The sequence below is a fragment of the Strix uralensis genome, chromosome 8, assembly GCF_047716275.1.
Source record: "Strix uralensis isolate ZFMK-TIS-50842 chromosome 8, bStrUra1, whole genome shotgun sequence".
Taxonomy (NCBI): Eukaryota; Metazoa; Chordata; class Aves; order Strigiformes; family Strigidae; genus Strix; species Strix uralensis.
In genome coordinates, this window is record NC_133979.1 from 7,697,009 (window position 1) to 7,722,083 (window position 25,075).

The 25,075-nt window shown below is 38.4% G+C and overlaps 1 protein-coding gene across 3 annotated transcripts in view; it reads left to right on the forward strand.

The window, feature by feature from the left end:
• The window catches only part of TTC39A (tetratricopeptide repeat domain 39A), a 48,597-nt gene that overhangs the window by 18,254 nt on the left and 5,268 nt on the right, over positions 1 to 25,075 (forward strand). The window contains exons 3-16 of one of the 3 annotated variants that reach the window (XM_074876076.1): positions 765 to 896; positions 1,049 to 1,125; positions 1,616 to 1,683; positions 4,546 to 4,610; positions 7,076 to 7,175; positions 8,316 to 8,381; positions 14,685 to 14,793; positions 15,437 to 15,504; positions 15,635 to 15,694; positions 16,468 to 16,629; positions 18,242 to 18,333; positions 19,359 to 19,479; positions 21,771 to 21,882; positions 24,489 to 24,603. In XM_074876076.1, coding sequence (XP_074732177.1) covers positions 765 to 896; positions 1,049 to 1,125; positions 1,616 to 1,683; positions 4,546 to 4,610; positions 7,076 to 7,175; positions 8,316 to 8,381; positions 14,685 to 14,793; positions 15,437 to 15,504; positions 15,635 to 15,694; positions 16,468 to 16,629; positions 18,242 to 18,333; positions 19,359 to 19,479; positions 21,771 to 21,882; positions 24,489 to 24,603 — 1,347 coding nt within the window. Of the gene's footprint in view, positions 1 to 764; positions 897 to 1,048; positions 1,126 to 1,615; positions 1,684 to 4,545; positions 4,611 to 7,075; positions 7,176 to 8,315; positions 8,382 to 14,684; positions 14,794 to 15,436; positions 15,505 to 15,634; positions 15,695 to 16,467; positions 16,630 to 18,241; positions 18,334 to 19,358; positions 19,480 to 21,770; positions 21,883 to 24,488; positions 24,604 to 25,075 lie in introns of those variants that run through there. The other 2 variants (XM_074876077.1, XM_074876078.1) reach the window with 2 other exon arrangements.

Genomic DNA, 25,075 nt, shown 5'->3' on the forward strand with positions numbered 1-25,075 from the left:
ACCTCTACGCCTGAAGATATTTTGATTCATTTGCAGAGGATTATACCAAACACAGGTACTGGCTGAATGCTGTAAACATGTGCAATATATGAACCCTTCTTCCTGCCAGAGGAAAGATGCTGGCATTGGCTGCATGTAGGAGTTAATTGTTTTCCTTGCACTAATGCCAAAGTTTTTGGCTTTCTGCAGAAGAGGCACCATCTGAAATCCCAGAGAATAATATTAAAGTTGAACAGATTGGGGTGGAAGGTTGGCTGAAGGGGAGAGAAGGAGAAAGCTGTAATGTTTGACGTAGACTGGAATGCTGCTGGTGGGGAGATCTGATGGAAGAAGTTTGTACTTTGACCACGGTCATAGTATTGTGTTACTTATCTCCTTGAGTCTATCCCGAGTAACTGTCCAAAATCAGAATAAAAATATCTGGATTTGTGTCATGTGTTGTAGTATTCATTAGATACTCCATTCCTGAATGGTTAGCCACATGGTTAATTCCTTGTGCTTTATGTATGTTAAATACCTATCCTCAGCTCATAATTGGAACGTTTTAGCACAGTTATTAGAACTGGAGCTGTAGACATGATTTCTTGTACAGATTTCACTCTGTTAGTGCTTGTTGATTATTTTGTATGTCCTTTGTGTTTGATTCCTAGTTCATTTAGACCTTGTTCCCATCAGGCTGATAAATTTCTGGAGTTGGATTTGTATTTGTTTTTTAAAAGAAATTACATAATCAGCTCTGCTTTGCATCTTGTGGTTTCTTTCAGAACTAAAGATAGTATGTATCATGCACTGACTTATGCCACCATATTGGAAATGCAAGCTATGATGACATTTGATCCTCAGGACATACTGAATGCAGGAAACACAATGAAGGAAGCTCAAGCCACCTGTCAAAAGTAAGTGTGGAGCAATTCAGTCCAGAAATGGTGACAGAGGGTTGGTGAGCACTAGAGGTATGTTAGTGACTGTATGGGTGGCCAGCTGAAAGATATTGTTTTCTTTTGGTGATGCTTCATGTTCAGAATGACCAAACTGAACTTTTCTGCAGATTTAGGAAGAAGTCTACAGTAGCTGATTCTATCAACAACCTTGTGCATAGACAAAGCCTTGAACACTTTACGGAAGGTAACATTATCTTTAACGTGCATGTTTTCCTCTTTTTTTTTGCTGCAATTTGAATTGTGTAGAATTGTTCACACAACATGTTTTTGCAGATTGTGAGGTCACTGATTTAACATTTGCTGGATCAGTGTTTTGGCAATTGCTTGTCACCACCACAGCCAAAATCGCTGTTTTTGTTGATTGCTGACTCAGCATTTCCAAAAATTTCTGGGTAAAGAAAAACCTAGAAAAAAGTATCAAAATGCCTAGACAGGTTCCAGATCCAGGAATTCCTGGAAAGCACCAGAGAAATTCCTGCAAAGTTTCTGTAACTTTGTGTCATTTGTGTTTGGAGTTACTTCAGTAGTCTAGAACCGAAACACTACAGCAAATTTGGAAAATATTTTTCTCATTTTGAGCTTTGTGATCTTACTCCTTTATTGATGGGCTAAGTGTTTTTTAATTACTTTTCATCTGATTGATTTGTTTTCTTCCCCTCTCCATGTGACACTAGAGGAAATCCATGCAGAAATTTGCTATGCTGAATGTTTACTTCAGAGAGCAGCACTCACATTCCTCCAGGTATGGATTCCGGCAGGGCTCTTTGGGAAAAAGAAAGTACACACCATACAGGTTTATTTTCTTAAAATTAATGAAATGGTAGAAGACCCTAGTTTGACCTAATGATGTAAGACTCTCATTTGGATTAAATCTGGATTTTGTCTGGACTATCTGCTGATGAGTTAGTAGAATGTTTTGTTATCTCATGATTATCTAAAAATGCTTATCTTGATATGAGTCCCCCGCGATGGACTTCTCCAGTCCCTTTTGGATGTGTGAAATGTCACTGCAGTAAGCACCGATTTTCAAATACTGTGTGTTGGGATATCAGAATAAAAAAAAAAAAAATGAAGAGATGGTCATTGAAGTTGTACTATGCTGGAATGCAAGCGAGATTTTCGTTTCAGTCAGGCTGGTGTTTGCTTTCCCAAGACTCTCACTTGTTTGTTCTTGAACAGCTATTAGGGTCTGCAGAGCTATTAGGCTCCACACATGCTTTTGCTGAACAGTGCTGCCTGTCTTTAAAAGAAGGGGAGCTCTCCCTCTTTGAATTTTATCTTGTCTGTACTAATGAAGCTTGATTTGTTTGATGGATTAACATTAGCAATGCTTACTTGGGCTCCAGCTTGCAATTTAAATTGTTAATCATAGTTGAAATAACTGATTTTTCTTCTTGATTTGGTTGTACTTGCTCTATGACAGTGGGCCTCTTCATCTATGCAGAGGGGTTAGTAAAAAGTCACATTCACAGAGGGCTTCTGCTTCTTGGCTCAAAGATGCTGGTAGAGACTGAAATGCAGGTGGTGATTTTATAGTGTTTGGGAGTTGCCACATGGTCTCTGATTTATATTGCTTATGATAGTTTATGAACCGCGTAACCCTTTTCAGTGATCTACCATGCCCCTCTGCTAGAAACTATTGCTTCATAGCAAAACCCGTAGTGGAGTAGCTTCTTCTGAAGGTTTTTAGACTGCTGCTGATGGTGACTTTATGGTAAGATGGTGGTCTTTGAAATGGCCAAGGTGTAGCTACCTATTTTCATATTCCTTTGGGATGAGTAGCCTCTAGCACTGGGGACAGTTTGGGTGATATCTTGAAGCTATGGAAGCAAGTCTTTTCATAGCTTCTGTTGTGGCTGTGAGAAAGGAGTGTTTTCATGCAGTGTCTCTTGGTTTTAAGCATTATTTTCACAGGTATCTGCTTTTAAAAATGTTTATAGATACATGAGAGATTTAGGAGTAAAAAAGTAATTTCTTGTCCTCTTCTGCATAAAGAATGTCTATTTGCTTCCTCTTCTATTCTGTGTTTAATTTTTCATGAACACATGAACTGGTTTTAAAAATTGAACAAAGGCACTTGGTTCCAACAGCTATTGAAGTGGGTTAGTTTTGATGCTTGATGTAAATGACCAAATCCAGGTGAAAACACACAGAAATTAGTCTCGGGATTTTTCAAGGGCTGGACTATTTTCATGTTGGTTATCTCTGTTACTGGTATCATGAGTATTCTGAACTTGAACACTTTAAAACCATCTTCTTTACTCTTTCCATTTTTCCATTCAAAGGAAAATATAACTGAACCTTTGCATATGGTTAGGTATGCTGTAATCCCCCGCCCCCCAGTTACTAATTAAAAACTGACTTTTTCTACAGAACAAAGAAAAACAGGATCACATTTTTTTGCAGTTATTTTGTTTGCATGTGATTGGGATTCGAGTTTCTGGGGTATATCATCAGGAATTACATGTTCATTTATGGTGCACAGTTTCTGTCCTGAATTACCACTCTTGATAATGTTGCTTAAGGATGACTGTAAAGGACACAGGCTAGTGGTGGTGTTGCAGGCTGCAGGAGTAAGCCCTTGCCCTTCAGTTCAGGCCATTAGACTTCCTATACTAGTTAATAGAAAGCAAAGTCTGGACAAAGTTGAACTGTAACTTTGATTGGATTGAGTTATCTTCCTGACTTACAGGAGTATGGAAAGCTCTTTGAGGCAGGTTCTGTCTCTTTGTTTACATACCGATGAGCACAATTGGTCCCTGTTTCCTTAACAATAACAGTAGAACAACCAAATGTTCATCTATGCCATCTTCTCCACAGTGCTTCATACAGCCTCTTAAAATGCCATCACAGAAAAATCATCTGCTAAAACACATGTAGTCTTCCTGTCCCAAAGTAACAGCAGATATCAAAACAAACCAGAATGACAGATCATACGTGATGAGTGAGGCAAGAAACTGCCACCAGAGAGTTATGAGACTACAGAGTTCTCTCTTGGAATGCAACTGTAAACTAATGGTCCCCCAGATACACTTTGCTGTAAGTTCTAAGTTCATTATAGCTTGTAATGTAACGTTACCATACTAGCATGGATCTCATATGGGTACTTGAATACTCAGACAAGAAAGAGCATATGCTGTATAACTTTACTTACCCTGCTTCCTTTTTAGGATGTGAAACTATATTCTGTAGACTCCTGAGGACAGGCAGTTATTTGTATCTGGGCTGAGGCAGGAAATGTTCAGATCTTAACTGTGCTGAAGGAAAATGAGAGAAGGCTGTTTTCTGAAACAGCTACAAATGCATGTACCTTAGGTGCCATTCTTTAGCTTAGCCCCTCTGTTCATTAATGCAAGTTCAGATGGTCCAAAGGTCACAAGGGCTAAACTAATCACAGAAAACATCAAAATAAAGCGTATGTGTCTGAGCAGAGTAAAAATATTTTAATATAGAAAGGAAATCCTAAATCCATGTATTGTTTCTCAGAGACTTATATTGTCTGTGTTGTGATGGTTATGTTCGAGGCATGTGTTCATCTCAAGGCGACAAAAGCTCTTTATAACGTTTATAAATTCATATTGCTAATGTGTTTCCTTTCTAACAGGATGAGAATATGGTTAGCTTCATTAAAGGAGGCATCAAAGTCCGAAACAGTTACCAAACATACAGGTGAGTCAGAGTGATGATGTGATTAAGCATACTCTTCCAGTAAAATGTGCTGCTGGTCAAATTGTTCAATTCACAAATTAATTACTGTTGTATTTATTGCAGCCTTTATTATGGGCCTCATGTCTTTCTCAGCCCACACAAATTCCTCCTTTGCATAACAAAGGACATTGATATGGTTTATTTGGATTGTAAAGATAGTGGACCCCTAACCCTGTTAACTCCAAAGGTTTGCCTCCTTCAAATATTATATTTGAAATTATGTCAAAAAATAACTGTTCTAAACAGTGTAGTGCTCATTGTCTGCATAGCACAATTTGGAGGTCTCGCACTCATTAGGCGGATGAAAGGGTGTTTCTTTATAGTTCTAGCTGCAGCTTTTTGGAACGTTCAAAACCAGTAGCTGAAGCACAAGTAATTCCATAATAAATGCATGAAACTAAAAAAAAAAAAATTAAGTGACAATAAACTGAAAGAGCTTGCAATGGAAAGTATAAATGACTTCAAACAAAGATTAAACAAACTTACAGAAAATAGATTTATAGGGGCTAGTTAGCGTAGTAGAACAGATGCAGTCTCTCTGCGTCATGAAGTCCCTGAACAGTCAATTCCTAGGGCATGCTTTTCCAAGCATATGCCACTGTCTGAGTGAAATATTTGGTTAGCTGGACTTTTAATCTGGTTAAGTATGTCAGTGGTTCTACTCTGAAGAGAAAGTGCACGCTACTGAAAATGATAAGCAGGGTTGCTTATCTGAACTCACAATATGCCCATTACTTAGTATCTATAAGCCAAAAACATCTGCATAAGCAGAGTTCTTTCCATCCAGGAAGTTATGGAGAGCTGCTTTCAATATGTGCAAAAAGTTTTGAAGTGCAATAGTAAATTCTAAAAATTAATTAAAATATACACCATGGGAAGCACACTCAGTTGTGCCTCAGTAAATTAAGATCAGCTCTAGTATAGGTTAAAACAAAGTGTTACAAATCTAGTAGCTCTTAGGTGGCCTTCTTCAAAAGAATTCTAATGACAGCTTGCATATTACTAAATGATTCATTTTAACAAAGGGAAAATTTGTATGTGAGATTGGCAGTTATGATTTTTGTACTGTACCTTTGATGTGGGAAGTTTGCACTTTTGGTGAGAGTGTGGTGCAACAGGTTACATAGAAATCAATGAAATATGGAAATGAGACTTTATTTGCTTTGATTGATCAGTAGTTTTACAGCCTAGTTTCTGATATAAAAAGCCATCTTTCCTTTCCCTGCTGTCATCAGTACTGCTCGGTAATCCATAACAACAGCAACCCTGAAAAGACAGGAGGAGTGAATGTTGCAAAGATAAAAAGTTTTAAAACTCTCTTTCAGGGAGAAAAGGTTACCATACACTGTAAAAAAGATGGAATGAAATAAAACAATTCAGAATGAAACATTTGTTTATTGCCAGTGAATAAAAAGTATCAGAAAAATTTCACAGTAGTACAAACTTATAGGAATAATTTTTAAAAGTGAAAACTAAATATGCATCATATTTTAGTTTACTTTAGGACTTTAAATTTGGACTCAGAACAGTCACAAAAAGTCACATGTCTAGCAGACACAAACCAGCATCCAGTCCAGGTTCTCCAGAAGTATGCTGAAAGGGAGGGAGATGACAGTGTCCATATTTGTGTGGGTTTAAGGTGACTCTAAATGCGGGTCCATTGTAAAGACTGCAGTTACAATGAATATTCCTATATCTGTTGGCAACAACCAGCAGATAAAAACATGACAGCCTGAACAGAAAAATGTGGCTGCCATTAAAACAGTGTTTTTCTTCTCCTAGTAATTAACAAAATAAAACAAGAATGTGAAAAACACATAGCTATAGAAAGCTTGGAGACAAAACAGGTTCAAATCCAGCTGGATTACACAGGGAAATAAAGGGACACTACAAAGTTGAGATCTATGGAAGTTAGAAAAATAAGTGAAAAGTAATTTTTGATATACCTGCCCATTTAAAAATATTTCTTACAACTGTATTTTCCTATATATACCAAAATGTTCTTTTGAATGAACGTGCACAAAAAGGGAATACCTAATCCAGGGATTAGTGAGACTCAAATCAAATTTGCTAATTTAAATTTAACTCTCCTGCAGTGCCCTGTCATCTTTTTGCAGTAGTAAAAGTTGGTGTTGTTCCCAACAGACATTCTTGAAACATTTTCAGGCAGAAATGTGGTTGCAAATTGACTATGTCTATTTGACAGGAATTCGTCTCCAGCACTCCGTATTTTTGAATTGATAGTAATGTGACAGAAAGATTTGTTGATAAAGCCAAGACAATGTAGGTGTTGTTCACCTGAGTGAGCTGAGAAATTGACCTTTTTTGAACTACCATGTAGTTCAAGGTAATTGGGTTACTTACTTGTTGAATTATAGTTAATCAGTTTATTTACTGACAATGTAACAGAATCTTGTGCATTTCAGGGAGCTTGACAGTCTCATACAGTCTCCACATTATGTCAAAGGAGAGAACCATCTTCATTTTGAGGGAGGTGTAAAACTTGGAGTTGGAGCATTTAATCTGGTATGTACCAACAGTTCTTCTCTTGAGCTGAAGTCCTGCAACCTCCTGAAAATTACGTTAATAAGTACCTGAGAAGTTCCACTGACATCAGTGTTACTGATCATATGGCTAAAATTAGGTATGTGCGCTGACACTTGCAGGATCCCAGTCTCTGGTCTAAGAACATCAGGTAGTAATACGCTTTAGAAATAAAGAGGCTACTACCTGCAACATGGGCAACACTGCTTTGTGTGTGCAGACCCGCTTGCCCATCCTCATGGGGAGATTATCAACTGAGAAATTATCTCATCTGCCATGGGCTAAGGGCATGTTTTTTCAGAATACAGCTGAGTGCCTGTGCCTGGCTTCCAGTGAGGGTGTTCATTAGCCAAGTGACCAATGCTTAGGAGGTACTTGGAGGGGAAGGTGGTGTAGTCTTTTGAGAAGGGACCCACTGGGATGGGGGCCAGGAGAAGCCTTGCACAGAAGCAGCAGTTGGCCTGTGCTTTTGACTTCTATTTACTGTTTAACTGGCACTTGGAAAGCAACCAGAGACTTGGCTGTTAGCAGGGCAGTTGGTGGGGCAGGTACATGAGTGGGGCCTGGGGTGCTGCTCAGGCCACTCGCTCTTGGCTGTTGCTGCTTGTGTTCTCGTCAGAAAGCGAGTGGTCAAATGGCACAGGACAACAGTTCCTGGTATGTCAGAGAGGCATTGACCCAGAGATGGTGAGGGGTGACATGGTTGTTCAGCTGATGGGCTGCAGAAAGTGCCTGGTGCTTCCCCTTGCTTGCATTACTTTATGTGAGTCTGGCACATGCCCAAATCTTAGATTTACTGCACAAAGAACAAATATGTACTGTGTGGTATGCATCCAGTATTTCTGAAACGTTCAAGAAGTACTAGAGTTACTAAGCATATGCTGTGTAAACATATATCTGTGCAGGGAATCTTGTAGACACAGGATCTCTGTGTTAAATATTTCTGTCTAAATTGTACGTAAAATATAGCAGGTGTATGTGTTTACCCAGGAAATTGTCAGACATGTAAGATGGTTTTAGTAATTTTAATTATTATTTCTTGTATTTGGAAAAATTGTGCAAGGGCTAGTAGCTGAGAGGCAGAAAATCCATTACTGCATAACTGTTGCATTTCTTCTGTAGACATTGTCCATGTTTCCTGCACGAATTCTGAGATTACTGGAGTTTGTTGGATTTTCTGGAAACAAGGTAAATGTGAACTAAATATTATTGGTAAGTTCCCCTCACTCTTAAATTAAAAAATGGAGACAGAAGTTTCTCTCTTCTTCCTCACATTAGCTGTAACCCTCTGAAACACTCTGATTGGTATCACATGCGCACTGTTAGCACTGATGGTTTCATGCAGCTCAGTTTTCCTTTATTTCTTTGTCTGAACTATTACACTTCAAAGACTGTGATACCATTGTTCAATGATGATACAGTTGTGAAACATGGTAAAGACAATGACAATGACAGTGATGTTGACATAATTGGCTTTTTAGTTACTGGTCTTTTGATGTATGCTTGTGCTTAGAAACCCATAGCTAAAACTGTATTCTTAGCCTTTAATATATTAGCTTACTTGATCGTTACTGTCATTGTGGTATCTGAATGTCTCTGACAGGTTCCTGCATGACATCCAGTTGGGGGAAAAAAAAAAAAAATTATTTCATTTCTGATTTTTTTTTTTCTCCGTGTCTTTAATAGCAACTGATAACTTGAGTGTGGCACCTAAATTGTTTGCCTAAAAGAGTAAGTGCTTTTTTGCCTGGAGAGTAACCAGTCTGACCTATGTTGTTTGTGCATGCAGTTTAAGGACAGAAATTCAGTAATGAAGCACCAGTAAACTTGCATGAACCTGAGTTACTCTGCAGGGCAGGTGCACAGAAAGTGCTGTGTTAGGTTTTTGTGTGTTTGTTGTTTCAAAATAGGATGCTAAATTTATGGGAATATCTTGGCCTTGATACCTCGTACCTGCCCTTGTCTCTCATTCTACCAGCAGAACATGAGATTCACTCAAAGTTGGGTTCCTGGATTAAGAAAACATGGTCCATTTAACCTAAACCATTAGTCACATTTATTTCATAATTGCTGGGTAAGGTAAACGTTTGATGTCCTGCAGACACAACAAAAGCTGTATAAACCAGTTAAAACTTAACTCTTTTGTAATGCTTCCTATTTACAAAACAAGTTTCCAGGAGAAAAATGTTTCCTTAATCAGAGCTGCAACCTTAGGTGACAGGTGGATGAGTGTCATCACCATTTTATTAGTTTACAGGAAGGATCTTAGATCTGAAAATAAAATGTCTAGTTTAAAATCAAGGAGCTTTTGGCAGAGCATGAATTATAGAACTTGGAAATTTCCAGGAGCTGACTAGGAGTTTTTTCACAAGCAGTAGAGGCAAAAATCAAATAGTTCTACCTGTCAGTTATGTAAACAAAGAGCATCTAAAGCAAAATATTCTCCTAGAAATGTAAGGGCAGTTCATTTACCAGCAGAGTTCTGAGAATACTTTGCTGAACATTCATCTTATTGCTGCAGATGAAGGTTGTCCCTCTAATTGAATTTCTGTTATTTTCTTTTGGCCCTGGGATTTCTTGTATGGCTATGAGTGGGCTGATATTTGTGTTGATGAGTCAGCTCCTGTTCCAGTTTTTTAATAACTCACTGAAGCATGACCTAGATTACCATAAATTTAAGCAAAAACCTGCTGTCTGCACACCATAAAAAAGGAGTATTTTAAACATGGTCATCAAAGTTCATTGGTGGTCATTAACATCCTAGAAAAGTCTTTCCATGTTTAACATTTGTGAGTCAGATGCCTAAAGCCAAAATTGCAATTGCGTTTGCAATCTTTTCCAGTGGTGGTTTTCCAAAGCCTGCAAGAGGAAACTATCCCCTGCAGAACAGGCAGGAGTCTAGAAGGTGAAAGGAAGTGACAGAGGAGGAGAGGGAAAGTTTGTGTGTCATGTGCTGCACCCCATCCAGAAGAAAGGAGTTTTGAATACATCTGTGTTTGATCTTGCAGTCTTTTCCACTAAATGCTCATGGTGAGCATCAGATTGTGCAAAAGACAAAAGAGTCATGGTTAATGCCTTGAGCTGTTTACAATTTACCTGAGAGCGCTACAGTGCGCTGGAGGACAGCTTGCTTTTGGTATGGGTCATGTGTTTACTAAAACTGGATATAAAATTGCATTGTGATATCTTCCACAATACTAATCTGCCTTGAAGCCAGCAGATTTCCCCCTAGGGGCTCTAATTGTCTCTCAGACATGTCATGTCTGATAGTAAATGAGGACATGCCCAAAGCTCCATTACTTCCTAAGCCATTTGTGGGCACTGTGGACAACATGATCAACTTAACAGCAGTCTGGAGTCTCAAAATAGTAGATAGGATAAGATCAACAAAGTATAAAAGTAGCCTGAGGCCACGTTTGTTCCCTTCCAGTCCAAGATGTGCCAGTTGTGCCCTTCTCATTGTTCAAGCTCCTTTCCCCTGTGTCATTAGTCAAAACACGGGTTTATTTGTGTTTAATGGCATAGGCCCTGCATTTGGGCATTGAGGTTCGATACAGGTTTGCCCTGTTTCGTGAGAAATTTTTTGTGGGCAGAGGTATGTATGGCACACCTTCAGGTACACTGTGCTGGGGAGGCGTGCCTTCCCCACTCGCTGGGCAGTAGGTGGAGTATGTGTCCCATCTGGACTTTTTGTGTTTAATGATAATTAACTTCTGATGTGAGATCAGAAGAGTCCTGGCACTATCTCCCATATAAGCTTTGAACCCTTCTTGCTGATTCCTCTGCCAGGTCTCTGGCTGATATTTACTCTTGGTTTTATTTTATAGACGATTATAAATACTGTGCTGCTACACTGTAGAAAAGTTTGACATGAGCTCACCATATGTTAAAGTGCAATTTGTCAGGGGGTCAGATGACAGCATGATTTCAGGGGAAGGCAGGAACCAGATAGAACCAATTTCTTTCAAATTATACTTTTTGATGTGGGAGGACATTTTTCCCAAAGCAGCTGAGCTGAAGAATATTTTTGATGTACCAATTTGTAATAAATTCAATTCCACTTTCCCACTAAGCATCTTTTTGAATTGCATTTTGGTCTCTTCTGCACATTTTAAATGAAGGTTAAATATAAAATTATTTCATGGGATATATTCAAATGCCCTGTCTACCAGTTTAATTAGTTCTTCATAAAAGCTGTTAGTAGTGTCCATCATCCTTGCTAAGCCTGTGGTAATGTCATCAGGTCATGGGACATGAATGATGACCTTGCTCTGCTTTCATTGTCAAGATCCCTAATTAAAAGAGAGTGATTTAAAAATATCATTCAAGAGCTTTCGCTTCAGGAATATAGATGGATTTTAGTCAGTGGCAACTGAAATAAATATGAAGCCACGTCAGTGTTGTCTGATAATGGTTTGGAGCATCGTCCTTGTTTGTCCTGCATTCACTGTGGAAATCCCCACTGCTCATATGGGGAGTCCTGAATGACAGAGCACTGGATGTCTTGGGACAAGGATCAAATCAATGAGATACTGATGTAATATAATGTAGTGACAGTCTTAGGAATTAAGAGATCGTGGGGTGTTATGAGCAACGCACACAGAAAGGTGAGATCACATTTGTCTCCAAGAACTGTCATTGCTCCCTGTTCTGCATTATACCTTATGCCCTTCAGAGTAACTTACATTTTGTGTGAAAACAAAACCTAAATGTGTTAATGTCATTTAAGTATTTTGGAGGAATTACGAGCACTTGCTGCCTTGACATCTGTTTTATATTGTAGCAATATGCCCTGTAATAGACTTCATTTGGAAGTTCATTCCTGGTGTTCTGGGATTGCTCATATCACCCGTGGCACAGGTGTGGGAGATATTTGTGGGTTATTTATGGTTAGAAGGTGTGTCCTAACAATTGAATATTATATACTCACTTAGTGACTGGCACCAGTGAGTGTAGTTCGTTTACAGAGTTTCTCCTTAGGTTCAAGTAGTAGCTGCTTGTGATTTGGTTCCGAGATCCTCAGTTTGATCCCCAGTGAGCATTACAGGGGGGTATTGCCCAACTCGTGACACCTCACTTAACTGATTAGGTTTGCTGGCTAATCTCTGTAGGCTCCCTGTGGAGAGAGTAGGTGCTTGAAAAGGTGATTCATAATGTCTGACCTGGGCTTCTGTGCTGAATTGTTCCCTGGAGAAGTACCTTTGTCTCTACCAGCCACCACCAGAGGCAGCCCAGGGAGGCTGGCTGAGTGTGGTATCTAAAACATGTTTCCCAGCGACACCCCTCATCATCCTACTTCCCTCGGGGTCTCGTCATAATAGAAGCAATTTACAAGAGTTTTTTTTGAAGAGAAACAGCTTTGTTGCAGCCTTTCAAACTGTGTCTACTGATTACATTGTTACTTTAATATGAAAAATTGGGGGTATTCAAGTGGCAGAGTGAAAAGTAAGCATTCTTTAATACCTGTACTGAACAAAATAGGATTATGGACATACCACAGAGTGAACTAACTTGCTCAGTGAGCTTCCCATACCCGTGTAACTACTCGGTTTAAGAATTTAGGCTCAAGTATGCCAGATCTGTAGCCCTCTTCTGATGAGTGGGCAATGTTCTTAATCCAGTTACTTCACAGTTACTACGTTCCAGGATGTAGTCCCACATCGGGTGGGTGTGGGTTGCGTTCTTTACCCATACAGATGATGACTTTGTGTTTGGCTGTATTAAAATACATATTTGAGACTAAAATGCATAAGTGAGATCAACTTGACAAATGATTAAATTATTCTGTATGACTGATAAAATTTGTTTCTGTATTATTCTTAGGGCTATTCACAAATGTGATCAGCATTCATTTTATATGTATTTTTATATTATATGGAATATATAAAATACTGTGAGGCCTAGTACTGGTGTCAGTAAAGGCTCAGTGAAATATCCAGCCTGAAGGTTTTTCACTTCAAAAAAATGTACTTTAGAAATCTGGCCTAGAATGTTTTTCTGCCAAAATTCATTCCACGGAATGTTTTGTCTTACTTCTACCTCACAGTGCTATAGTGCTACTTTTTTAAAAATCCAAATATCTGTGGTTTTCATCTGGGCAGTTTAAAGAAGCTGAATGTATTGTATTTCCTTACTTATCTGTATCTATCAAACTTTTGCTCTCAGCCGAAAATGAAGTTGGCTTTATTTTGCCAAGTGCTTGATTTCCATTAAGACACTGATTGTCAGTAATGATTTTACTATCTTTTAATTTCTTCTGAAGAGACATACAAGTCAGTATTTTCATTATTTTGTCCAGGCTAGATGTTGAACTAATTGACCTGCAAATACATGTGTTAGTAGTACCTTTCCCTATAACAGTAATAAACGTAATAAATAATTATTTTTTAAAAAAACACAAAATAATTTTATTTCTATGAAAACACTTAACCACACTAGTTAAGTGAAAAAGTACATGTATGATGAAAATATGTTTACAGGCTTCAGGGTTTACAGTAAGTGGTAAAGGTGAAGTAGCATAACACCCCTCTGTTGACAAGGTCACACAAGAGATGAAAATCTGCAGTGGCTCCCATAGACATCCCTCAGGGTCCCTATTTATAGTGTAGCTGGTTTGAAAAGATGTCCTTATAGTCACATACATCACGTTCCAGTAACTTTCCATTGCAGTCATAGTATAACTTTTAAACAGAATTTTTCTCAGCACACAGTGGATCTTGCTGTGCGTGTTTACTAGCAGGCAGATCTCATGTTTAATACATTTGCGTATTTATATTCTTCCTGTTGATATCATGGAACCAGTTCTAGAATGGGCTGCTAAATGCTGTTGCCTCAGGAGTCTGAATCCTTAAAGTTGGTTATCCATCATGCTCTCATTGAATAGGACTACAGTGTTATACTTGATTGCTCTAGTTCTTCCCAAATGGAAGAGAAATATTCTTCTTTTCATCATATTTTTCCACTGGTGGTAGTGGGCCAACATCATTGCAAAGCTCCTTTTGTTCTTAGCATACTTAAAAACATCCTTTTACCCTGTCATCTTTTGCCCTGCTAGTTGCAGATTTTATTTTTTTCTTGATATCTTTAACTTACTTATATAGTGAATAACAACAAACGTGGATACATTGCACAATTGTATTTGCCTTGCATTTCAAAACTCTTATGTTTTTTGTTTCTGGAATGCTGTTTAGCAGCACTTGGATGATGGTGATAAGTTTGTCTCACATTCTCTCATGTTAACCATGTAATACATCCCAAGTTGCTGCTCTGTCATCAGATGTTTTCCAGGCTAAGCAGTAGCACCATGAGAAACTGTTGGATAACTTCATATGTGTATTTTTATCTTTGATTGCTATGTAAGCAATGTATGTCAGTGGATTTTGGGAATTCGAGTGAGCAATCTGTAGATGACGCTGCAGAAGTTAACAAACTAGCAAAACACAGCTTTGGTACTTTTTCAATACTTTGTCCTCCTCATCTCTGTTTGCACAGGAGCATGGTCTGCTGCAGCTTCAAGAAGGAGCATCATCATACAGCTTTAGGTCGGTGCTGTGTACCATGCTGTTGCTTTGCTATCATACTTTCATGACCTTTGTGTTAGGTAAGATTATTTATAATAACTCTTGGATTTGATTAGTTCTTGTGGGACACAGGGGGAAAAAGATGATTCCATCACCTATTTGTTGGTGAATTGTTTGTTCATGATCAGATTAAATTACATTTGTGGGTAATTTTACGATAGTGGTCATAATTGAAGAGAGTATCTTAATCTTCAAGATGGAGGTTTGTTTGACAAGAAGGGAGACCGTGAGGATAGCAAAGAAGGTTGTGAGAACTAAATCTGTCTTTAGTAGTCAGGTGCATTATTTTGGAGGTTAAAATAATGGCTGTAAGTAATGACTTCCTGAATACTTTCTTCGTGTGTCATCCCTGACTTTTTTGGGAGCTGACAGCTTCCCGCTGAGACATACTCCTGTGTTATCTCCTGCTAAAGCATTCTATAGAATGTGTTTGTCTATGCATAGATGAGTTTTCATGTCAGTAAGCACAATGTTGTTCAGGTCTTCCTGCTTGCTGGCTTAGTGCAATGCCGACCTGTATTTATGCCTTACTTATCAGAGAGAGGACCTTACATGTTGGCCAGATGAGTATGGCTAATCAGTACTTTGCATTCCTGTTGTGGTTTTTTTTTTCCTTTTTTCTGTTCTTACTATTTTTATCACTTGCATTTTTATGCATTCTAGGGACAGGAAAAGGAAATGTTGAGGAGGCAGAAAGACTACTTAAGCCTTACTTGGCTCGCTATCCAAAGGTAAAATGAATCATAATATAATCTGGTATGATCGTTTAATGTTTTCTTTCCAAATAACAAAGATCTAGACTGTATGGTCAGCTTGAAAACTGTTACAGAATACTTGTATTTTTATTATTATTTATTACAGGGAGCCATATTCCTGTTTTTTGCAGGCAGGATAGAAACACTAAAGGGTAATATTGATGCGGTAAGTAATCCTTTTGCTCTTGGGAAAGCAAGTTTCAAAAGCTTCAGTAAAACTCCTCCAGGAACAATGTTTCCTTTCTGGCTAATGTTTCCTGTGACTTTGGCCTATATGTAATCTATATTTTATGAATTACAAACAGGAATTTTGAAAACTATTTTGACTAGCTTGTTTGACCAGTTCATTTTGCTACCCTTCCCAATTTCTGGTGATAATCTAGTCCACCAGTATGAATGACACAGTTTTCTCATTGTCTTTCCTATCCTGAAGCAAGTTGTGTCTTTAGTAACATCCAGTGGTAATCCTTTGCCTTCAGTCTGAGTGGAGAGTCATAAAAGACTTGAAAGAATTAGGAAGGAGAAGAATGTGTGTCCAAAATACTCTGGGGCAGCGTATCAGCTGGTGTGCAGTGCAGTAGCTCCCTTGAAATCTTTGGAGCTGAACAATAAATGTCAGCAGAGCATCTGTCCTTAGACTTTAGTTTCCTAATTTCCCTAGACACAAACATTCATTTTGCCTAGGCTTGGAACTTAATATAATTTCCAGGAATAGGGAGCTCTGTGGCAGCGTGAATTTGCTAACACCAGGATGATTGTGGAGCCAAGAATCTCTTGTGTGAAGCCAACAGATGTGATTTTGGGGAATACTGGGCTGTTAATAATTCGGAAGTTGCAGGAGCCATGCTGACAAATCATGGAGCCCCAGTGTCTCTTAAAGCACTGGTATATGTGCATTTACACATGATTAAGGCAGTGTTTGGAAATCTCTGTGTTCAGGCAGTTAATAGGTATGAAGAATGTTGCGAGGCTCAGCAATATTGGAAGCAGTTTCATCACATGTGTTACTGGGAGCTCATGTGGTGCTTCACCTACAAGCGCCAGTGGAAGATGGCTTTCTTCTATGCAGACCTGCTAAGCAAAGAAAACACTTGGTCAAAGGTAAGTTAAGTGGAACAGGAGGGCAGAAGGCCCTGTAGTATATATTAACTTGAATTGACTTTTTGTAGCTTTGAAGATGAAGATTGTAAAACAAAACGTGGTCTGCTGTGGCTCTTACAGAACCATGTGAACTGCAGACATTCAAATCTGAACAGATTGTGGGCAAACAGAAATCTTTTGGGCCTGACTTGTAGATGAAGAACAGATTGTTAAAGATGTTTGGCGGTGTATTGACTCGTTGTGTCATCAACACATTGCAATTAGTGGCGCAAGCTGCCATTTCTTTCATTACATTATGGATATTAGCTCTTTTGGTGATGAGTGAGGCTAGCCATGATGGTGCCTCCAGGATAACAAATATAATTAGAAGAGGCGCCTTGCCTTGTGTGTCTGAAAGGGAGAAGCTCTTCCATCCAGAACCCTAGCAGCTTTCCTCCCTCCAGTCTTCCCCTGAGCCCCAGGGAAATCTGCCAGAAGGGATTAAGTCTGACCCTGGGGTGGAGGAGTGTAGTTGATTGGAGGCTTGTTTCTTCTTAATGTGATCAGACTGTGTGTGGGGGGAGGGTATCTCTGTTTTTTCTACTACACACTGTATGTGTTGGCCAAGTGGAACCAAAACTGACGTAAGGTCCAAGCAACCAGGTGAGAGAAAATCTTGGTGCTCACACTCGGGTGAAAACGGCAGTGTGGACCCCGGTGCCCCTGGGGATTCCAGTCCAGGTGCATTAGCCTGAATAGCTCCCACAGTCAGGGGTGCACCACCTGGCTAAAAGCTTCAATATCGTGAAATGCTGTAGAATTCATATTAACGTGTATCCTTTTAAACTGTGTGGAGTTTTACACTATATTGCCGGCACCTTCGAGAAGCAGAGAAGATGCTTCCTATTAATATGTTATCTATGGTGCAACATGATAGTAGCAAACTAGTAACTACATGAGCTGAATGAAAGATGGTCACATGTATTCACTGTTAGATTCCTGTGTAAATAAATAATCACAGCTTAAAATGTTTCAGAAAACTCCTGAAACTTATGGTTACTTCTTAAGGCAGTACTCAAGAACTCAGCAACTGTTACTCTCTGCTGTTGCAAGAATTGTAATGTCCTCTGCTGCTTTGTTTTCCTTGGTTGCTGAATGTATCATTGCTTGGGAATCCCTATGAAATTGGTACTTTTCATAATCTGAAATCATGAAACCCTTCAAAAACTGTTTTCTAGAACTTAATATTTGAGATACACTACCAAGTTGTGATTGGACACATAGACTATACGGTATTATTTTTTTTCTCTGAGCATGACCTTTTCATAAGTTTTTTAGTGTGTATTCCTGAGAGTAATAAAAATTCTCCTTACACAAGCATGACATTTGTTCCTGGAGTTTGGACATAAACTATAAATTGATACAAAGTAAACAAAGTCATACATAATACAAAAAATATTTCTATACTCGGCTTTCTAAAATACTTATCTCTTGCTCAAAATTTTGTAAGTTTATATCTGTTTGTGGGCAGAAGCAGAAACTTTCCTCTTTATTGCTATTTTGTGCTTTATATCAATAATGGCAATGCTGTAAATTCATTTTTCTATATAGATATTCTTGATTGCATTTGCAGGCTACTTATATTTACATGAAAGCTGCTTATCTCAGTATGTTTGGACCAGATGACTGCAGTCCTTTTGGAGACAGTGAAGTTGAATTATTTAGGTAAAATTTCCTAATTCCCAGTTACAACAGTTTCCTATCTTTTCACTTCACAGTGTTAGTGGAAGAGAGGCAAAATTACTCATTGTGCAGTTGGAAGATCTGCACAAATAACATTGGATTGGTAAGAAATTGCAGAATGAAACATTCCCTTAGAATAAAGTGGACCCTGAGTTCAGACAGATTTCTCCTGGCCTGGAAATACTTTAGGGATAGGATAGTAGGTTTATCAGCCGCCATACAGTGGCTGCTGCTGTAGCATGTAATATTCGCATTCTTTTGCAGTTCTTTCCTTTAATCAAAATGGCATGTAAGATATGAAAGCCTTCAATGGATTATGCTACAAGATGTGTGCCTCCTTAGTGAAAATTCACATCAGTACAACTTGATTCTTGGGTTTTGAGTCTGAGAGGAATATGAAATAGTTAAATGTCCAAGTGAATATATGCATTATTAACACAGTGAGTTAACCTGATTGTAATGTTCAAGCCCAAAAATGCCTAAATATTGCGGGGGCAAAGAATATTGATTATTTTGTTTTTTACAGTTTCTATAAAATCAAAATGTCACTTTTTTATGTGCTTATAATATATTGATACTTCTCAGGTTTTCCTTATCTTTTATAATCATTACAAGCAAATTTCACTGGATTTGGGATCCATTACGAAATGAATAGGTTTGATCTTTGGGAGAATGTGAGGAACACTGACAAAAGCTAGTTTGCCTCTTAATCTGTGAAGAGAGATGGGCCCTTTATAAATTAGGTGCATCATCTAATTTATTCTTTGGGTGAGGAAGAGTCCCTCTTCCTCCTGCTTGATTAAAGAGGAAGCCTAGAGATATACGTGCCCTGCATAGAGACAGCTTTTGTGAATATGTATTGCTCAGCTTCCCCAGAGGTAGCAATAGCTCAGTGTGTAACAGCTTTTAAAGTTCCTTTTGGTTTGATTTTTTTTTTTTAAGTTGAATGTTTTTTTCCCAGAGGTTCGCAGAGGAAAAATTCCTTACATTTTCCTTTAAACTTTCAGGATTGTTCCCAGTTTGAAACTGAAAATTGCAGGGAAATCTCTGCCTACAGAAAAGTTTGCAATTCGGAAAGCTCGACGGTATCTTTCTTCAAACCCCATTCCTTTGCCTGTTCCACCTTTGGTAAGTTAGAAATATTTCCCCCTCCCTTAACATTTTTTTAATTTATGGAAATAAAACCAAGATAATTAGAATAGTATCTTTCCATGTTTCTAAGGTAAAACCTCTGCAGGAGACTGGAATGTTCCCAAAGCAAAGCCAAATGAATGCAAGGAATGCTGTAAAACTGGGGCATGCACCAGCCACAGGGAACTAAGCCAGTTGTTTGTGACACATAAATTTGTTGCATGTGTAATTCATTATTCCAGCAATAGACTAGCATGCTCCTAACAGCTTTCTTTTGATTCCCTTTTGAGGAACTTTGCCCTAGGTCTCTTCTGTCATGTGTCATTTACTGAGACTACTAAAAGAAGACTTTTAGGTACAAGTTACAGAGGGAGGAGGGGGTGGAAACCACGCAAGAGTTGGGGACTGCATGTAAGCAGCTATTGAATGTGCCCCTGAATGTTTGCAGTTTGGTGCTCTCCAGAACAACTCATGGGTGTGGGGATGAAATAACCGAACCTGTAGCCACTCCAGAAAACCATTGCATACTGTTGTTTGTCTGGTTTTTTTCTTTTTGCCTGTAATGCTGGCCAGTTCCCTGTGGCCAGATGAGAACAGCTGCATAAGGCACCCATTGCCTTGCTCCTGGTGCACTTAAAAAAACCTGTCTGCGAAGAACATGTAAAAGAACATAAAAGGATTTTGAGTCCACAGGTTTGCCAAGTGCAGTGATGTTAATATTTGCGGTGCTTTGAGCTGTTATGTTTGAGAAACAGATGGATAATTAGTAAATACTCTTTAAGAAAATGTCTGAATAAGGAAAGCCTCTTGGAGACACCAGTGAGTAGTCATTTCTCAGCCCACCAGCTGGGTATGTGACACAGTGCTTCTTGAAGAAATATAGTTGTTACAGCGTAGTGTGAGTAATCTCTAGGGGCCACTTTCCACTGAGTCTTAAGACTGAAACGAGAGAAATAATTAGGTTACTTTGATTTGCCTTTCAGGTTTCAGAGATTGTAGAGAATAAGAAACGTGCACACCTGGGGTTTGGCTGGGCTATTTTAATGGGATTTTAGCAGAACAGGTTTCTCTAGGAAGAACTCTCCTTGGAGTGGCCGGGCACTGCGCCCTTTGTTTCTGCTGCAGTTGCATTTCTGAGGCAGCAGATGCCGCAGCTGAACAGTTAAAAGCACTCTGAGGATGTGGAATTGGGAACAGCATCTCATCTCTAGGATTTTTTCATTTCACCGTGAAGGGTCTTGCTGAGAAGAGCGAGTCCTGAAGCAAGTCTTAGCTCAGAGATTTAGCCTAGAATAACTGTAGTTTGAATACTTCTGTTTCAAACCCATGTTAACAAATCTGTATTAAATACAGTAAGTTCAGCACAGGTTTTCCAATCAGTAGGGACCAGATGGTGAAAGCAACATCGACTAGGGTTAACATGCTGTTTCATCTATTATAGCCTGACAACTTTTTGTACTATAGTTCCAGAACTCAGTTATTCTGTACAGAAACTTTAATGAAAAGTTTTGAATTATCAAGTACAGACTAGGTCGTATAAATAAAATAAATAATGTGTCATGAGGACTAGTCTTAAGTCTGTATAATATTTCCATCTTTAACTTTGTGATTGCTAGTGGCAATGGGCACATTTTGTCTGGTGATATAAGAGAGAACCCCAATAATAATAGGAATTAAACCAACAGTTTTTGATAAAATTTACTCTTAAGAACAGTTGAATAAGAAGTTACTTTTGTTGGGAACATCAAACAAACCTGAAGAATTTAAGGGGTTTATAGTTCAGCTCTAACATTCTGTTGGTTGGTTTGAAGCTTGGCTTAAAGGTTAGGGGTTTTGGTTTTCTTTTTGTTTTGCTGTCCTGAGATTTCATATTTTTTCTATGAAAGCAATACATTGTAGTTGTTTGTAGTTATTACTGCCCTGGCTAGGATAAAACAAGAGGAGACCCTAATCAAGGGACAGTTACCCATGTGTAATGAATGTTTTAAGTATGTCTGTTTTGTTGGTACTTGCTTTCATCTATAAGTGAGATTGTGTTTGCATTGTGTTCAAGCAATCCTCCTTGCATTGTGTGTAGTAAATGGCTCTTTGCTTGTCTTCCAGGACTAATTTGTTCTGAAAACCAATGTAACAAGTTTTTGGTTGCAATGAAAATAAGTTTTGACAAACTGATTGTTTATTTAAGGAATAGATAACTTTTTCATCATATAGCAATACACTAAAGTATTTGATAACTGCATTTATCCATTATTGTAATTAATGATGCTGTCATTTCTCCCTGACCCTAGGAAATGATGTATATCTGGAATGGCTATGCTGTAATTGGAAAATGTCCCAACTTAACAGAAGGCATGTTAGAGACTTTAATTGAAGCAGAAGAAGCATTGGCAAGAAGTTCAGGTAATCAGTGATATGGTTGAAGCAGGTATTTTACAGTGTAATAGCTAAAGATACTATCTGTGAATAGAGACGCTCATTAGTAAACTTAATCTGATCATAGGAGGAACCTAGATAATGAAACCATAAACTGTTGATGCAGATAGGAATAATTTTCCTTTTTAATATAGCAATAACTTACAATAGTAGCAAGTGATTTTCCATCCACATATGTGTATTAGGAATAGTTTATGACATGTATTAAAGGACTGTTTATTTTGCTAGATCAAAATCAGCATATGCATTGACTTGATTACTTGGATCATGAAGCTTTGTCATTCTCAGATACTGTATTTCAATTTTAAAGGATAAATAGAAGGAGACAAGTCGCTCTTCTGTTTTAAAAGTGCTGTCAATTTATGATGTGACCTTGGGCCGAATGGTATTTGTGTGTCAACAGTATGCGACAGAAAGCTGGGACATCAGAGATGGGCTTCCTTTGCACTGTGAATGAGCATAAGATCGTATTGAACTGAAACAGGCTCTGCTACCACATCTTCTGTCAGTCTGTTAATTAACCATCCATGAGAAAGTTGAATTGATGTTTATTTCTTGCCAGTCTTTCCCAACTCATGTGGGAGTGCAACCAGTCTGCACAGCTTTTCTCACAAAGTTTTCCCTTACTAAATATTTGATCTTCTAATTACATACTACCTTCCTGCAAAAGGATCAAGCCCCTGTTGACAAAGGAATATGGGCTAAATCACTGCATTGCAGTCTTTTCTAGGACGTTGGTCTTCCTGTGCACATTGTGTTACACAAGATTTGAAGAGCTGCTTGAAAGACTAAAGCTATCTCATTTTTAATTAATTGAAAAAGATAACAGAAAAATATTTTCACTGAAGGTGACATCTTAGAAGGAGGCTTTTGACCCTTTCACCTTCTTTGTCACACATTTTGTTACATTATTTTGAATAAGTGAATTATTTCTCTGTTCCCTTTTTTTCTTAGTTGGTAAATTGTGGATAAGGCTGGCTTTTTGGAGGGATTTGTAGAATCTGATTCATGTTTATAAAACACTATGAGGACATGTAATCGAAAAGGGGGATATATTTTAAACACACCAACAATTTAAATTATTACCTGTTCCAAATAGTCACATGCTGTTTCCAGGTGTCATACTTTCCTTGAGCTTTCCTGAGTGTTTGGGGCTAAACTATTGTATTTTCAAGTATTTTCTCTGTATTACTGTTAGATTCAAGAATCTAACACTGTAAAATTATGAATCTGAGGATGCTGTCCTAGCAGTGCTTTATGATATAATATGTGAATAACATCTAGAAATACAATTATGCCTGTCAGATTTGCATCCAGGATAGGTCCCTAAATGTTTGCTTATACAGTCCAGAGCATTCTGTAGGATATGTTATAAATAGAGGAAATACATGCATGTGAATGTGTTCTTGGGACAGATGCCCAGAAGAGACAACTGATCTGGGTTTTTTTTTATTCTTATGTAATAACTCTTCTGTGGCCCTGAGTTATCTCGCTGTGCACGTACTTAGTGTGTCAATTTTTGCCCTGTTCCTTCTAAGTTAGTTTGCTGCATAGTCTGTGGGCATCTTCTCTGGGATTTGCTTTGGTGACATATGTATGTAGGGGCCTCTGTGGGACTTAGCAATAAGAGTGACTCCAGTTGTAGGATCAAGGCCTCCAACTGCATATTCCAAAGGGAAGCAGCTGTTTCATGCAGTACGTCAGCATTTAATCAGCTGGCATGATAGAGGAAGAACTTGGTAAGGTTTGGAGTGGTGAAAAGAGGGTGACATTCAATAGCACAAGATGCGGTATCACACATTTTGCAGAAATCCTTTTTAGTTAGTATTTCATGAATTGGAAATGAGCAAGCAAGCTGAAGATTTTGCTTGTAAACTTTAAGACTAAGCTGCCTATATGGAACAGCCATGAAAAAGCCAGATGTTTTCTTTGAAATGAATTATGCAAAAATTTTCTGATGGAGAAAGGGTGTTGATAGCAATGACTTGGAACTAGGCACTGGTAAGACTGGTAAGACCCCGGGCACTCAGAAGTATAAACTCGGAAGAGGTGAAGAGAAGGTATGGTAAGAAGGTGAGGGTATGTGAGGTGCAGGTAGCCAAGTTTGGCATATTTTTCGTTTAGCCAAACAAAGGTGGAGAATTGATAAAACACTTGCATACTAGTAGGTCATGTGACTAGAAGTCAAGGAAAGAGAAGAGCTGTACATACTAAAGGGCAATAAAGGCATAAGGTTAAGAGATTATAAATTGGACCTCAATATATCCAAAGTGGACACCTTAAATTAGTTTTTAGGTGTCAGAACAGTAAGACTGTGGAATAGCCTTTCAGTGGGAGTAGGGAGGGAAAGAACAGCCCAACAATTTTTAGACAAAGTTTGATAGATCTATGAAAAGGTTGATGCATGTTTGTCTCTGCATTAAATAAACTAAATTGACCAGTTAGTTCCTTCTATCCTGTGTTCCAGTGAATGGATTGTGCACACACCTACCTGTGTAGAAGTTTCCCTACAGGTAGGAAAGTCTCTGCTGCTCTAGAGTTTTCTAAAATGTGCTGTTTACTTCATCTTGCAGCTACAGAATTACTAGCAGATGACCAGTGCGTGATAAAACTGTTAAAGGGCTTATGCCTCAAGCATTTGGGCAAGATCTCAGAAGCAGAAGACCATTTTAATTACATCTATTTAAAGTAAGTTTTCATACCTGGCATGTAGGAGAGCTCTTGAATTTCTCGGTAACTATTCATTTCAAGTAAGAGGAGATGCAACCATGATAGAAATAGAAGGGAGAGGACTGCAGTATATTTCAGTCGCTTTGATATCAAGGAATTACAATTTTAATTGCTGGTGGTGTTAGGCATGTATGGAAGAAGAATTGAAAATCTGCACTTTTTACTGAGATAGTTTCTCCTTTTTGGGGGACTATAGGTGCATAAAATTTTTGACATACCACTTCCATTTTTTTTGGCCCCTTCCTCTTACCAGAAGAAGCTGTACCCAAAAAGCCAAACGCAGAGAGAGGTAACAGCATGATTATACTTGGAACTTCTATACATCATGCAGTGAGTGAATGGCATCTGTTTCTGTCAGTTCACATGCATAGAGCTCATAATATTATCGTCTTTTCTAATACTTCCCTGATGATAATAAAGGCAATACTTT